The sequence below is a fragment of the Ostrea edulis genome, chromosome 9 (assembly GCF_947568905.1).
Source record: "Ostrea edulis chromosome 9, xbOstEdul1.1, whole genome shotgun sequence".
Classification (NCBI taxonomy): domain Eukaryota; kingdom Metazoa; phylum Mollusca; class Bivalvia; order Ostreida; family Ostreidae; genus Ostrea; species Ostrea edulis.
The window spans coordinates 65,263,559-65,280,010 of NC_079172.1; the positions used below are offsets into that span (position 1 = coordinate 65,263,559).

The 16,452-nt window shown below is 38.2% G+C and overlaps 1 protein-coding gene across 1 annotated transcript; it reads left to right on the forward strand.

Annotated features, from left to right (window-relative positions):
* The first annotated feature begins 2,678 nt into the window (after positions 1 to 2,678).
* LOC125657750 (uncharacterized) lies at positions 2,679 to 9,370 on the forward strand. Its single transcript, XM_048888508.2, has 2 exons — positions 2,679 to 2,721; positions 7,225 to 9,370. Exon 2 carries the CDS (start codon positions 7,259 to 7,261, stop codon positions 8,966 to 8,968), a length of 1,710 nt encoding a protein of 569 aa, XP_048744465.2. The 5' UTR covers positions 2,679 to 2,721; positions 7,225 to 7,258; the 3' UTR covers positions 8,969 to 9,370.
* Positions 9,371 to 16,452: the final 7,082 nt, after the last annotated feature.

Consider the following 16,452-nt stretch of genomic DNA (forward strand, 5'->3'; position numbering starts at 1 on the left):
TCAGGAATTCGCCCTCCGCAAGGAAGTAATGGAACTTCAGGAATTTTCCGAGTTGTTGGACTGGGTCGATTTAACATGCTGATGGTGTGGTGCCCCGCCCCTTATTGATGGTCAGAGCAAATGGATTGTGTACGATATAGACTAGCTCAAACAAGCGATTAAATCTGCTGTAAAACACGAAAATAGCGAACCTCCAGGGCTATCAGAAACAGTTCGTTATAACTGAATTATGTTATATCCAATAGATTTGGGTGAATTCGTTATAAGTGTGTTCGCTATAGTCGTGTTTTACTGTACATGGAATCTAAATGCTGCAGGACTGTCGCGAGCTGGATGGAAAAAAATCCAAACAAAATCATAGCGGACAACCAGAACAGAGCTGTTGCGTTATCAATTGAAACAAGGATTGTCCGAATTTTCTCTGTATTTGTGTAAAATTATTTCACACCAACGCTCGTGGTGTCCATGTTGTTGCTGATGAATAATGAGTTGAATTATCTGAAAATAAAAAAGACAAAATAAAAAAAATGTGTGCAGAATTGTAATCTAGAGCTATTTTATTTCTATTGATTTCAGCACAGATACTTTATAGTTTATCAAATAAGTACAAATGAAACAAAAATTATCAACGATAATTCTAAACTAGAGATTACTGTTACCAAGTATTAGAATTTAGCTTAGATATGCAGAACAGGCTTGGATGTTATAAAACTTCTTTGGGCACGTATTCATACTTAAATCCAAAACTCCGTGCTCCAAATCGTACTCATAATCAAAAGTGAAGGGTATAAAACTTTTATAAAATCATCCTCACACGCAAATGGAGTACATGGTCAAGAGTTTTCGAGTATGTTTCGAAGCTTGCCCAGGGTTGTACTAAAAACAAACAAGGCTGAGTATGAGTACGGTAAAAGTTTTATAACCTCCAGGCCTGGATTTCATAGCACTTGGCACTAGTCAAGTGATACTTTTTACTAATACTCAGGTTACCGATAAGGCCTGTGGGCCTCTTGTTTTATGTTACACCGAATTTGGAAGCGAACGAAACTATGATCACTGTTGATGCAACACAATTATTACCTGTTGTATACTCTGTTACAATGATATGTCAAAATCATTAGTCAAAAGTGTACATTTTTCTCAGCGAAGGTAGTTTGAAAATGCTATATTATATTGGAGACTAAGAGAGAGAGAGAGAGAGATTATCTCTACCATTTTTTTCAATTCCATAACTGTCATTATTCACTTGTTGGATTAATTAATCAAATATTTTGCAAATTTGAAAAAAATGTGACAATCATTTCGGCCTCGATCTCATAGGATCAGCATACAAAAATCCGTATATTTAGATATTAGTAATTCTAAGAATATAATCCAGTATATTTTAATGAACATCTTTCGAAAGTTAGAATACGAAATGTGGGTATAGTAGTGGTCAAACTCATGTCGCGACACCTGGTGGTCACCTGCGATTGAGGAAGTATAACACCATGAATTGAAAAAAAAAGTATTGAATGCTCGTAGATTGAAATGAAAACCTAAAGTATATGATATTGGGTGAACAAGCTAGAGATTGTGGAGGAAAGATTGGACTCGAGACCCACAAACTGGTTCTCCACGGTATTGTCCAGACAGGCGATGTCTGTCTTTCTTTCCATCTGTTTGTCCGTCTGTCTGTCATACTTTCTGTAGTAGTGATCACTATTATACCGCGTCTCATGAAACCGAATTTGAATTTTGCAATCTGAGATGTGGCCACATGAATCATTTTATATTGTTTCTGTAGAATGATTCCTTCTCGATAACATGCATAAAAGTTCTGAATAAAAGATTTTTAAAAGATATAAATATACTAGTAAGTCTTGATTACTGTTATCAAAACGTTTCATTTTTATTCATTTTCAAATAAATTTACGAATTTACTATTTTTACAAGTACCCCCCTCCCCCTGGCAGTGTGTAAATTATAGGAGCACCTCATGATCTAATACATGTATTAATTAATTGATAAAAACTAAAGTTGTTTTGGTTTGAATATGCTACAGCTGCAAATATTATTGTATGTGTATATTTCGGTTATTCCGCTTCCCCATGCAGTTCGCCCTGATGGGGACCTGGGTCCCGGAACATCCGGTATTTTAATCATAAAGTCTGGTGTAAAATTAATAGAATTTTCACGTACACATGCTGCTATCTAATTTTGGAATGAATAATGTTTCAGGTTTTAAGCTTCGTCCAATCACTTTTAATAACGCCGTTGGTTCCCTGTATAGATCTAGCATCGACTTGGGTGACGTCCGTATTTTTATTTTCTCTTAACTACTTCTATATGCATGTTGTATTTTAAGATCTTTTGAGACACACATACTGATTATGAAATGGTTTATTTTAACTTCTGTTGTTATTCTAAACTGAAACATCCAATAGTGAAACATAAAATATGAATATTTCATACATTTATAATTTTCATTTTTTGAAAACTCCTAAGTGCTCTTACGAAAATCAAAGTACATCAATGCTATTTTTCAAAAGTGAGTATTGAATTTCAATTGTTTCCTGATTTAAATAGAATATTCTATATTACAATTTCCGTGTGTTTCTTGAAACTGGTTTGGAATATTTGATTCTTTGCATCCAAATTATCTTTTTTTTAATGCTTTATTTGCGCTTATATAACTGACGAGATTCATCATTAGAGAAGACCCGTCTGTTTCTATGTAGAGTAAGTTTGTATTTTATGTATTGCGTTTTGACTCATTCTAATGTAAAGGAATTAATGTTGATTTTGTTTTCTGTAGTTTAATTTCGTATTTCAGATTGAAAATGGGTAAAAACTGTGTCTCTACTATCGGGTCTTTGTATATACTCGGTAATCTATAAAGTTTCTTGGAAATACATTCAGAAATTAATAATGATAAAAAATGTAAGGATGATAAACTAGATATAGCTAGGTTCATTGTCCCAGACACGAGCTGCAAGTAACCCTCATCTGTTTGTCTGTCTGTCTGACTCTCCCTCCTTTCTCTTAGTAATGAGATTCAATAGCGACATACATTTTCTAAACTTTACAGAACTTGATCTGTCCCTCAGTTTTGTAGAACCGCACGCAGTGACTCGTGATCCAGACACGGCTTCGTCCGGAGTCTTCCAAAAATCCAGACACGGATTTATCCGGAGTCTTCCGAAAATCCAGATACGGCTTTTTCCGTAGTCTTCCGATAATCCAGACACGGCATTGTCCGGAGTCTTCCGAAAATGCAGACACGGTTTTGTCTGGAGTCTTCCGATAATCAAGACACGGCTTTGTCCGGAGTCTTCCAAAAATCCAGACACGGCTTTGTCCGGAGTCTTTCGAAAATCCAGACACGGCTTTGTCCGAAGTCTTCCGAAAATCCAGATACAGCTTTGTCCAGATTTGTCCGGAGTCTTCCGAAAATCCAGACACGGTTTTGTCCGGAGTCTTCCGAAAATCCAGACACGGCTTTGTCGGGAGTCTACTGAAAATCCAGACACGGCTTTGTCCGGAGTCTTCCGAAAATCCAGATACAGCTTTGTCCGGAGTCTTCCGAAAAGGAATTTTATTTTCTAATTACAACTCGTTTGGAAGTTCCATGTGCTGATTTATTCACATACACATACACAACAAACGAAAGAAAAGAAAGAAAGGAGAGAGAGAGAGAGAGAGAGAGAGAGAGAGAGAGAGAGAGAGCACACATAACGATTTTGATCTCGTCTAGGTGCATCGTTGCAAACCATGGGTTTCAGTCCACACATGCTCCTTTAACAATGAAACCTGTCTAATCCGACATGCAATGGGAGCCATGTTTAACATTAAACAGTGTAAAACAATGGAAATATGAAAGAGAGAATGAAAATAAGAATCAGAATGCTCAGTAACACGGAATACACAGGTGTCAGATTAAGTAGTTTTCACTGTACGGGGAAGTAAGCTACTTACGTTAATTTACATACATTTGTAACGTGTAGAGGTCACCCATCCAAGGGCTGAACACGCTCGACGTTGCTTAACTCGCGTGATCAATTTTTTACAGAGAGAGCCTCTAGCACATCACTAGGAAATCTAGCTCACTAGCGAGGCAGTATGAATTCCCTCTGTACTGTCCTCTACACAGTCATCAACTAACGTAATGTTAGGAAACGGGATTTCAACACTCTCGTTTAAAGACATCATTTTGCAAATTCTAGGGTCGTTATAATGATGTAATTTGTAAATACAAGCTATCACTGGGTCGAATGCTGTCTGGAGTATTTTATACCGATTGTTAAACCGGTCTTGACTACCAGATTAAGATATAGGGCTCATGGCGGGTGTGACCGTTCAATAGGGATGCTTACTCCTCACAGCCAGCTGATCCCACCTCTGGTATACCCAGGGGTCCATGTTTGCCCTTCTCTTAATTTTGTATTTTTTATAGAAATTAAGAAATTAGTCGACTGTTCATTATCTTCACTTCTTCGTCATCACCACTATCGTATGCAGACTATTTTTATTCCATCATTGATTATTTTCTGGTATCTTTGAATCACGGAATATTTTCTACACCATCATTTATAACTATTCTTTGATTCATGCTATTGCAGTCAGCGTGCAAATAGAAACTGATGTAAAATTAGAATTAGACTGCATGTATTTGACAATTTGAGGCATTGATTTATTTCACTACACAAATTTTCTAATTTTTTTCACTATACACATTTTCTAATCCATTTAATTCTCACTTGAATGAAATATCTTGATTTGTGTTAAAACACATACAATCATCAACTCCTATTTAAAACAACTTGTGCTAAGAAAAATTATATAAAACAGCGGGTGAGTTTTTTATTTTATTTGTTGATACGTAAACCTAAAAAACCAACTAAAATAAATGAATAAATAAATAGATAAATAAAACTCCAGAGTTAATTTGTACACAAGTACATTATACACGACACTCATCAACACGTGTGTATTACACTCCAAGTGTAAAATCTCAAATTCATATTGCAAAGGAAACTCAGCTGTTTGGCTTAATGAGAATCAATAAACATGGCAGTTTGAATTTTTTTTTTTTTAAAAGTTCTTTATATGAAAATGCAAATAACTTTAGCAAAAAGAGCAGAAGATTCACCGATTGTGTAGTTCTAATATGGAAAAAAAAACGTAATAGAAGTGTCTCGCGATAAACAGAACATATTTACAACATGTAAATGTATAAGCTCAATGAAAATCCCAAGCTAGGCACTTATTAGTTACAATAGTAATTTTCAAACGGTTCTGTTAGATGCAACTATGCTTAACTGGCCTGTCTGTATTTAACTATGTTAGTGTAATGTTTATCTGCACTGTACATTTTGTCAGTTTGTAAGAATAAACTATTGTCATTAATAAGTTCATCGTCGCAAGCCACGCCTATTGTCTCCGTTTACACTACTTCAAATGTCGTGGCTGTATGATTAAAAAAAAATCTTGACTTCATGAATATTCATGTTCATTAGTCAACCAATCGGTAAGCTTCCATGATTTCTTTTTTGGTGGAAAGATTGATTGATGTTTTCCGCCACACTTAACAATTTTTCAGCTATGTGGTGGCGTCCAGTTTTTTATAGGTGGAAGAGAGAACCCAGATACAATGTACCTGGGAAGAGACCACCGACCTTCTGAAAGTAAACTGGGAAACTTTCTCACTTACCGGCGCGAGCGAGATTCGAACCCGCGCCGACCAGTGGTGAGAGGCCGTGTGATTTTGAGCGCGATGCTCTAACCACTCGAAGGTCCCGCTTGGTGGAAAGAAAATCATTCGGAGGTCATTGCGTGCTCATAGCGGAAAAATCCAAGGATTGCCGATTGAGAACAAATTGGACACTATTTTTCTGTTGCAATTAACGGACGCTTCTTTTTTTCTAATTCACCAGTGTAATAATATGCGTAACCACACCGTTCTCTTAAGATAATTGTCCGATCAACTCTAGTCTTTCAGATTTCAACACACCCATTTTACCCCGAATTTTTTCATCAAGTTTGAGAATATGATAAGTTTATTAACACAGAATTTACAAGCGTAACCACTGCTGTTAATGAGAATTTCATTTAATAAATACTAATAAACTTTACTTGCTTCTGTAAACAGGAATCTGTAGTCTTCCTGTTATTTGGTCCGTTATTACAGTGTACTTGTAAACAAATATTGTACGTTTTAGTTGTGGGCGCAGCCATTAAAATATCGGAAGTCTGGTATTGTGACTGTGATTAGTCAAACAATTATTGCGTCATTTCATAAATATTCATGAAAAACCGAGGGTTTGAGGTAGGGTAGGTACTACCGGACTCAGTAACAGTGACTACCGACGATATACATATGTAACAAGTTTAGTTTTTGAAAGGAAAAAACCTTAGGGCGTCAGCCAGTGAAATTTACATAAATAAATCACCTACATATTAAATGCTGCAAATTCATATACGGACTATATATTTATTTGGTATTATCATATTCCAAACAGGAAGAGGGTATCGGCCTCCATGAATGTTAATAAAAATCTTGATTACTAATATTGCCCCTGTTAGAAATAATTAAGAGGCATCTCGCCGAAAAACTATATATATATATATCTTAAATGAAAAGATCATTCACAGAACAGAATGTGGAGACGGGGAACACAGAGTGAGGGATAGAAACCATGCCCCTCTCCCTACTCCTCCATTCTTTGTACGTTCGGAAATAGCATATACATGTACCTGTCATTGTCAATTGTTTATGTTTGAAGTTAAAACAAATTGAAAACACGACTATTTTTCATTGTGTGTTGCATGCTGTGGACTATGGCGTGTAAAACGTTGCACTATTATACTAATCTTTTATAAGATATCTCATAAACTTCATTTATAACAAATCCTTTAAAATATATAAGATATCTCATTAAGTTTATGAGATATCTTATAAAACATATGATATCTTATATGTTTTAGAAGATATCTTATAAAGAAAAAATATATAAGATATCTCATATCATTTAAAAGATATTTTATAAAGGATGTGAGATATCTCATAAACTTTAGAAGATATCTTATAACTTTTATAAAATATCTTATAAAATTTATGAGATATCTTTAAAGAGGAATAAATGTACCAGGGTGTCTAAAACGGGATTTAAAAAAAGAAAAAATTAAGAATGCTTTGCTCTCAGATAACATGGATATTCATTTGTTCTTAATTTTTTTTTACAGATTTTATTCCTGGGTTTTACCGTGTATGAAATAAATGGAGAACAAATTACTAAGCTGCATTATACTTGACCAAGATGCTTTTTATGACGTCAGAATGCTAGCGGCTGACAAGAGGCAGCAGGATTGGATTAGTGAACATTTGGAGGAACTGTCCACAGCGTCCCGTGCAGAAGTTCTATACAACCGCGAAACCGTCGTCTGCTCCAACAAAAAGCAGGAGATCGCCAAGAAATTGTGGATTTCGGACATCGTTATGTTGGGGAGTTCCCATGACGGACTGTATCTAGAACGACCACTTCCGCTGATTAGGGAGGACAGGACTTATGTTAACAAAACTGATATAGACGTAGTCTTTGAATTCACAGGGGTCATTGTTACAGAAAATCAAAGTCAGGATGATGGGCATGGATCTTTCTTAAAGTTGGAGAACACATTTCCCGGTTACGTCAAAATGCGCGTGATAAATCGCACAAGAACAAGAGATTCCAAAGAATACCTTTTGCCAATGGTGTTGAAAGAAAAACTCGAAACTGCCATAGATAACGCAGGATTATACGTTGTCATGCAGGGATACAAGCGCAATGGTCCAGCACTCGCCGGTGCATCAGAAGACGAGCTCGGGATACATATCCTGGATTACGTCTTGTGTATGTCGATGTCTTCATGGCCGTCCGTGGCCACAGAGTTCCTGTCACGTCCGAGGGCTTCCGGATGGCCGTCATCTGAACTGATCCAGAAAGCAACAAAAGGGGGTTGTGGATTCGTACCAGTAGGGCATCCTTTCAGTTTCGAAGCTCATTTAGAATGGCGAATCTCTTTTGCAATAACTGAGAGAATCCTGCTCCTGAGCCTCACCACTACACAGATAAGGGCGTATGTTTTCTTCAAGGCTATCTGCAAACTAAACTTATTTGACGAGCATAAACCATGTTTAACATCGTACATGTTGAAAAACGTTTTCTTTTGGGTCTTAGAAAACCTTCCACTAAAAACATGGACGCCAGACAACTTATTCCAATGCATACACAAACTTGTTAAAAGACTGGAGACCTTCCTAGAAGACGAATGTTTACCAAATTATTTCATTCCACAGAGAAACATGATTCAACACATAAAAGTACAGGTGATTTTAGACGTAAGACAGAAACTCGCTATCATGAAAGGAGACATCTTGGGAGTCATTGTTCGCCACACTGATAGGAGAGAGATTTTCTCCGTAATCGATTTAAATTACTCCATCCTGTGTACCAAACTTTCTGGTACAGATCATGAAAACTTATCGCTTTTATTGTCGGATGTTTATTTCATTGTGTACCTGACACTACGTCTCCAGTCACTCAGGTACTTATCAAATCTAAGCATCCCCACTGTAATGTACATCAAACAACAGAGAAAATGTAGCATGTTCCAAGTCGTTCCAGCCTGCGCCGCACGCTACCTCATAAACGCCATCACACACTCCTATAATCTAGCTTTTCCTCTTTTGAAGTGTAAAGAGAAGAATTCACTAACCTTAGACATCTCTTGTTTGCGAACACGAGCTGTAGCGTTCATAGGGACGGAAATATATAAAGGAAAGCTTAAAAGAGTAATCGATGAAGTGGAGTATGCCCTCGAAAAGAAAGTAATGGAACTTTCGGAATTCTCCGAGTTGGTACACTGGGTTAATTTAACGTGCGGATGGTGTAATGCTCCGTTTCTTATTGATGGTGAGAGCAAATGGGATATGTACGGTATAGACTAGGTTAAACATGCGATAAGATCTATTGTAACAACAACGGTTGTAGCGAACTTCCAGGGCAGCTAGCAAGAACTTCGTTATAACCAAATTTCGTTGTATTCAATAGATTTGCGTGAATTCGTTATAAGTGTGATCGCTATAATCGTGTTTTACTGTATAAGGAATTGTTGTAGAACTGTAACGAGCTGGATAGAAAAAAATAAACAACAGCCCAAATCATGGTGGGCGACCAGAAGTGAACTGTTGTGCTATCAATTAAAACAAGGAATGTCAGAATTTTTTCTGTAGTTGTGTATAATTATGTTATATCAACGCCCGTGGTGTCCATGCTGTTGCTGATGAATAGTCACTTGAATTATCTGAAAATATATATTTAAAAAAAATTAAAGTCCTGAAAAACGTTAAGCTGACTTCATGAATTATATCTGTAATGTTAATGAGCAAGAACACAGTTTAAAAAAAAGTCAATGCGTTATTCTTTCTTTTCGCACAACTAAATAATACATTTTCTGTAAGGATGGGAAACAATGTCTTGAAACTTTTCAACATGTTGCAATATAAACTTTATATGGTGTTGTTAAAAACAATGGTCACTATAATAATTTTGGTCCCACCTGGAACTAAAACCCTTCCTTCGATCATGAAATTTACAGTTTTGGTAAAGGACACCTGCTCTTTTTAAATATCTATAATCAGAATTTAGTATCAATAGCATTACCACCGCCGCAGTGGTCTAGAGGTAGACTGTTCGCCCTGTATGCGGACGGTCGGGGTTCGAATCCCGGCCGCGACAGACCTAGGTCGTTAAAACAGGTAGTGACAATTCCATCGCCAAACGCTCGGCATCAGGTGTGAATGTCACGGGTCCTCGGAGATGGCCTTAAAAACGGATGTCCCGTGTCACAGTAGGTATGGCACACTAAAGAACCCTCACTGCTCAATGACCGTTACGTCGAACAAAGACCTAAATTTTGCAGCCCTTTACCAGTCTTGGTTACATCTCCATATGAATTAAAAAATTATCGAGAGGAACGTTAAACAAGATACAATCAATCAATAAAATTTAAGGCTACGCTATTCAAATATTTTACACATAAACACTTTATACCCAGTTTAGCCCCCTTCCAAAGTCAAGGGTTTCTGATCTGCTCCCCTCCGGTCCCCAACCTGGGATCATGAAATACTCTACATGACTATGCATTTTTTTTCTTACAGATGTGATGTTGTAGAGAAGAATATTTTTGAAAATGTCAAGAAAATATGAAAACAGTTGTAATGGTAGTTTTCGGTCAAAAGTGTTCAATTATTATTACGCAACTAACTTACTGTTGTGTTCCAGTTTAATAGTGTATGAAATATTTTTAGAATACAACTAAAATGAAACAAATCCATAGTTTGATACATACATGTGTGTCAAATAATAATAGTAAGGAACAAACAAACAACTGGACAAAAAAGAAAAATACACATAACCACATACACTAACTAACAAGTGCCACAAATATTCATGTCAAAACACTTTACATCCATTTCATCACCTCACCAGAAATCATTTAAATACATACATAAACATGCATCTGTATGACTTGTACTACAGAATCCAGTGCATAATTATCTGTGTATAGCAACCAAACCATGAATGTGGAATTAGTTTTTGTAATCAATAATGAAGTTGATTTCAATTCAAAATCAGGTTGGAGAGAATGTGAATCCAAATAAGTCAGATAAATACATGTATAACTGAAAACAAAATCTAGGAAGTTATTTAAAAAAAATGTTCATCAACAAGAGTGGAAAGAGCTCATTTTAAACATGAAAGTTAGTGCAAGAGGATATACTAAATCGAATATGGTAAATTAGACTAACATATATGCATGGATTTACATTTAAGCATTGTAGTGATTGTTTGTTATATGTATATTTTAAAAAAAAACACCTCCAAGAGTTTGTACATAGGTACATTAAACACTGTACTCATTAACATGTGTGTATTACACTCCCTGTGTAAAAGCCCATATTCATATTGCAAAGGAAACTCACCTGTTTGTCTGCATGAGACATAATACACATTGCTATTGTTTGAATTTTATAAAACAGTTCTTTAATACATGAAAATGCAAATAACGTTAGCAACAAAGCATAAGATTCGCAGCTTGTGTAGGAGTTCTAATGTGAAAAACGTAACAGAAGTGACTCGCAATAAATATATAATATATACAACATATAGATGTACATGTAAATTCAATGAGAATCCCAAGCTGGGCACTTAAAAATTACAAAAGAAATTTTAAAACGGTAATGTTTAAACCGCTGTTAGAAATAATGAAGAGGCATCACGCGGAAAAACTAAATGCATTTTTTATATGAAAAGATCGTTCAACGAAAACAAAATGTGGGGACAGGGAACGACAGTAAATCCATGCCCCCTTCCCCTCCTTCATCCTTTGTACGTTCTGAAATACATATAGCATATACCTGTCGTTGTCAATTAATTAAAGAATGTGCCTGATAGATAAAACCAAAAAACTGGCTGTAATAACAGTCCATGACTCATTGCAGTGAATAACAGACACAAGCAACGTTTACCAATTTATTCATATAACAGCAATGACACATCCGGGATATACTGAAATGGACAATATCGGCCGCATGTGAAAAATTTGTGGGGTAACTGGGGAGTCGCCCAGTGAGCCAGTTTAACTTAACTTGTAAGGGGTACACTGGGGGGCCCGAGTAAAACATTCAGTGCCCAGACCTGAACGGACGCCAGCGTTCTAAGGAGGTAAGCGAGACCCGCCTTTCTCACCCTGTCTCCTGCAGTGCTACCTGGTATGTACATTATCATGTTGGACATAAGCCCCAAACATGCATCAGACTGTAGCATCCCCCCACTGAAGTGAGGTGGATGTGGGCCCAACCGTCCCCGGTGGTGGCCCCACTATTAGTTTACTTGTTTTAACTTGTACGACTTTTAGTACTGTAAATTGCCCCCTGCTTTAGAAGCAGGTGGAGGAAACAACCAGGTTTTGGAGCAGAAACAGTCATCACATACCATTACCGACTCCCCAGTTCGGCCACAGACATTGGAACAATGTCCCCCACAAAAAACTTGTAGGATTAGAAACTGAGTGAAACTCAAAATACAATAAAGAATTACATGGATAAGAATAAGTCATTTGACCAAACCACAGTACTTGAAACTGGAGTTGCACAAAAATTACAATAAACGCACAATTGGCAAACAGCAACAAGCACGAAATGATAAATTACTTGTGCGGCGGGTAAGAAAAACCTTGACATTTGAAGAAAAAGAAAGAAAGAAAAAAAAATTCCAAGGCCGGTTGATATTGTTGAGAAATAATTGATTTCCCAGGACCGACATACAGACGAGTGCCATCTGTTCGAAACAACTCAATCTCAGTAGCCTTGATGACATGGTTGTGTCCAATGTACAAACCTCTAACCTGGTTAGCCATGAATTTTTATCATGCAACTATGGGCATCATGCCAATATCTTCTAGGTACTGAAAAACGTGTCGTAGGAGTGCCATCCGCATGAAAAGAGCAATATATAAGTAATGGGAGGGGGCTATAAATATGCCTTAATTAGTAGTGCTGGGCAGATAATTTGACAAACTAGGGGTTTGTCGGTTTGGTTAGTCTTGGACCTATGTGAAAATACCAACGCTTGACCTAGCTGGTTTTGAGAAACTTGTGGAATCGACGATGACAAAACTTACTGACTGCGCAAACCGTAAAAATGCCAATGAAAAGGCTGCTGAAAAAAATAAGATATAGGAAGTCTTGATATATTGAGACACCTATAAACCGCTTGACACCTTCTAGGGATGAGAGAAATTTGATTGGTTGTTTATGTACATCAACCAGAATTCGCTGTGAATTTTGCCCCAAGACATAGCAGGGTTGGAGGCCTTACGGAGTCGGAATTGGTCGTCATACTTTTGCCAATTTTGTGAACGATTAGCTGCAAGCCTTATATCTCACATGTACTTAAGCATTTCTTGGGTCGTTTGACTATGTTGAAGTACAATGCTCATGTAAATCATGAAGGCTGATGTCCACTTTTCTATGCTCAAAAAGGAGTTAAGTTGGCGCTTGACTACGCATAGCTTGCCATTGACAAGTTGTAAATCCCCGTGGGACTCAAACTGCTCCAATTCCGTAGCAGATTTGAGTAGGACAGACAGATCAATAAATCCCCCCTCCCATATTTTTTGCTTGAGTTTAAGCGAGACATGACTGCCGATATCATCGCATGCAGATGTAATTTGACAAGGTAAAGCCAAGGGTAAATATGCCGTTTAGTTCAACAAAAAATTGCAAGACTCACCCGGGTTATCCGGTGTACATGTATTATCGATTGGGAATCGAGGGACCTCCTCAGGGGGCTGTGACTGCCCCTCTGCAGGGGCTAGTCGATCCGTCCAAGGTGTGGCCGTGTGATTTGGACTTCGTTCCCGGAGTTGAGCTGTTGTCCGACGATTACGTTTCATCCCGACCCCCCTGGCCGGGGATCTCTGGGTCGCTGCTCGTTTTATAGGTGGCATTCCTAATGCAGGAAAAAATTGTCAAAAAGCTATGTGTAGGGAATAAATCCAAAAAGGGGAGAGAAAAACTTCGGCCACGTGCTTGGTTTCCGCCTCTAATACAAGAACCACGTTGCTGCTTCGGTTGGAAAAAGTGTAATGAATGGGTTCGATCACAGGGAGTACCGAGTGTGACGTAGTGCATACAAATTAACTTGTACCATCTAGCCGCTAAAGTCACGTAGACCCGACCTACAGGGTGTATCAAAATTAATACGGACTATTTGATATAAACTCAAATAATCTCGATTGTTTGTTTGAAGTACAAACAAATTGAAAAAACGATTACTTTTCATTGTGTGTGTTACATGTTCCTTTTATTAGTAATACCATACGACTGTAATTTCGAGTATTAACATGACCAGTATTATTAGCCAATCAGAGATTTTTGTTGTATGATATGCAAGATAGCGATTCGTATTAAAAACGTTAGACTGGAGCACATGGTGTGTTTTTCATCTGCTCAAATATGACAGTTTCAGTCATAATTCAACATGGTGGCAGCGGTAAACAGGACAAAATAACTCTCAGACAGTAAGTGCTTTAAATGTATATATTTGAAAGTCATGGTATCTGTGATATTCTCGGACGTGAACATATTTTCTGACTCTTGAACGCGCCGAAGAAGTGCTCGATATGGGGATCCTCCAATGATATATCAAAGTGTTCCAGGACCTGGAAAACTCTCGTTAGAAGGTGATACTGCTCTCAATTTCCGTCGTTTTGTGCGCGGCTGGAATGTCTATGAGGTCGGAGCCCGCGTTAAGGAACAGGACGCGACCATCCGAGCCTCTATACTCCAATCATATCTCACTGCTGAGGTATTAGAACTCTTAGAAACTCTCCCGTTCGAGGACCCAGATCACAGGAAAGATGCTGACCGCATCCTCAAAGTGCTCGAGAAACACTTTATAGGTGTCACAAATGAAACCTATGAAAGGTATAAGTTTAACACTCGTTCACAGAAAAAAGGTGAGACTTTTGATGCATTCTTAGGAGCAATACGGGTACTGTCCAAGTCATGTAATTTTGGAATGCTAGAAGACTCTCTTCTCCGTGACAAAATAGTTTGTGGTGTTAACAAGGAACACACGGCGTAAACTCCTCTCAGAAACTCAACTTAACTTAGCAAAAGCTATTAGCATATGCAAAGCAGATGAATCTGCAACTCAACAAGCATCCGAAATAAGCAAGTCTGCGGACATGAAGGAGGACTCTATTCATAGCATAAATACTTCTCGTAATGTTAAACATTCTCAACGACCACAGAGAGGACCTACCTCATCACAACACATGCGCAAAGAACAGACTCAGAGACAGATCAATAAGTGTAAATACTGTGGAGTAGATGATGAGTACAAGGAACCAGAGTTCCTAATCAGGCATGTCTGTACAACTAACTCGATTGGAATGGAACGTCTGTTTGCAGAACTTTTTGTGAATGAACAGCCAATAGCATTTCAGATAGACACAGGAGCAACAAATAACCTCATCGGTAAAAAAAAAAATGGATTAGCAATACTCCAATTACTCCAACAAGTAGCACTCTAGTCATGTGGAACGGATCTCGTATGGACCCTTGTGGCGAATGTGTTTTGAAACTCGTTAATCACAAGAACAAGACCAAATACAGAGTCAAGTTCATAGTCGTTGACAAGGACGTAACTCCCCTCCTTGGACTCAATGCATGTACTCAGATGGGACTTGTAACCATCAATCAGGACAGATTCAAACGTATGAACTCGGTGAACTCTATTTGTCCCACTGTTGTGTATAAGTCTGTATTTGAGGATGAACTTGGACAACTCCCAGGAGTTGCACACTTTGAAGTGGACCCCTCAGTCCCATCTGTCATTTCTCCAGTCCGGAAAATAGCCATATACATGAAACCTAAACTGAAAGAAGCATTGGACACACTAACGAAAAAGGAAGTCATAAGCCCTGTTGATCGACCAACAGACTGGCTAAGTCACCTTGTATGTACCACCAAGAAAAATGGTGAACTCCGCTTGTGTTTGGATCCTGAACATCTCAACAAAGCTCTCAAACGTGAACATTATCATCTCCCAGTATTACGTGAAATGTTACCGGACATTGCTTATGCCAAAGTGCTCTCAACATTTGATCTTAGACATGGTTATTGGCATGTGAAACTAGATGAAGAAAGTAGTTACATGACTACATTCGACACACCATTTGGAAGGTACCGATGGCTCCGACTCCCCTTTGGTACCAGTGTTTCCTCCGAGATGTTTCAGTGTCGTCTGTATCAGGCCATTGGTGATTTAGATGGCATTCTCAACATCGCAGATGATGTTCTACTCTATGGCGTTGGAGAGACGAAGGAAGAAGCCGTGAAGGACCATGACGAAAAGTTAGCAGCATTTCGCAAACGATGCCAAGCTGTGGGTATCAGACTCAACCCGAAGAAGATGAGATTGAAACTCTCCCAAGTCGGGTTCATGGGACATCTCGTCACGGATAAAGGAGTATTACCAGACCCAGACAAGGTGGCTGCCATCCGTAACATGCCAGCACCTACAGACCTTCACGGCGTGCACCGCTTATATGGAACAGTGAACTTTCTTTCCGACTTCATTTCATCATTAGCATCCATCATGGAGCCAATAAACATGCTTAAGCGCAAACATGTCGAATTCATATGGGGCGAACCACAGGAAAAGGCTTTCGACAAAATTAAGACCATACTATCCTCGGAACGTCATCTTCAGTAGTGCGATGAGAAGAAGCCACTCACAGTAAAGTGTGACGCTTCCCAGCGTGGCCTAGGAGCCGCACTCCTCCAGGATGAAAAACCAATTGCATATGCTAGTCGTGCTCTCACAAAAACTGAGGCGAACTATGCTCAAATCGAAAAAG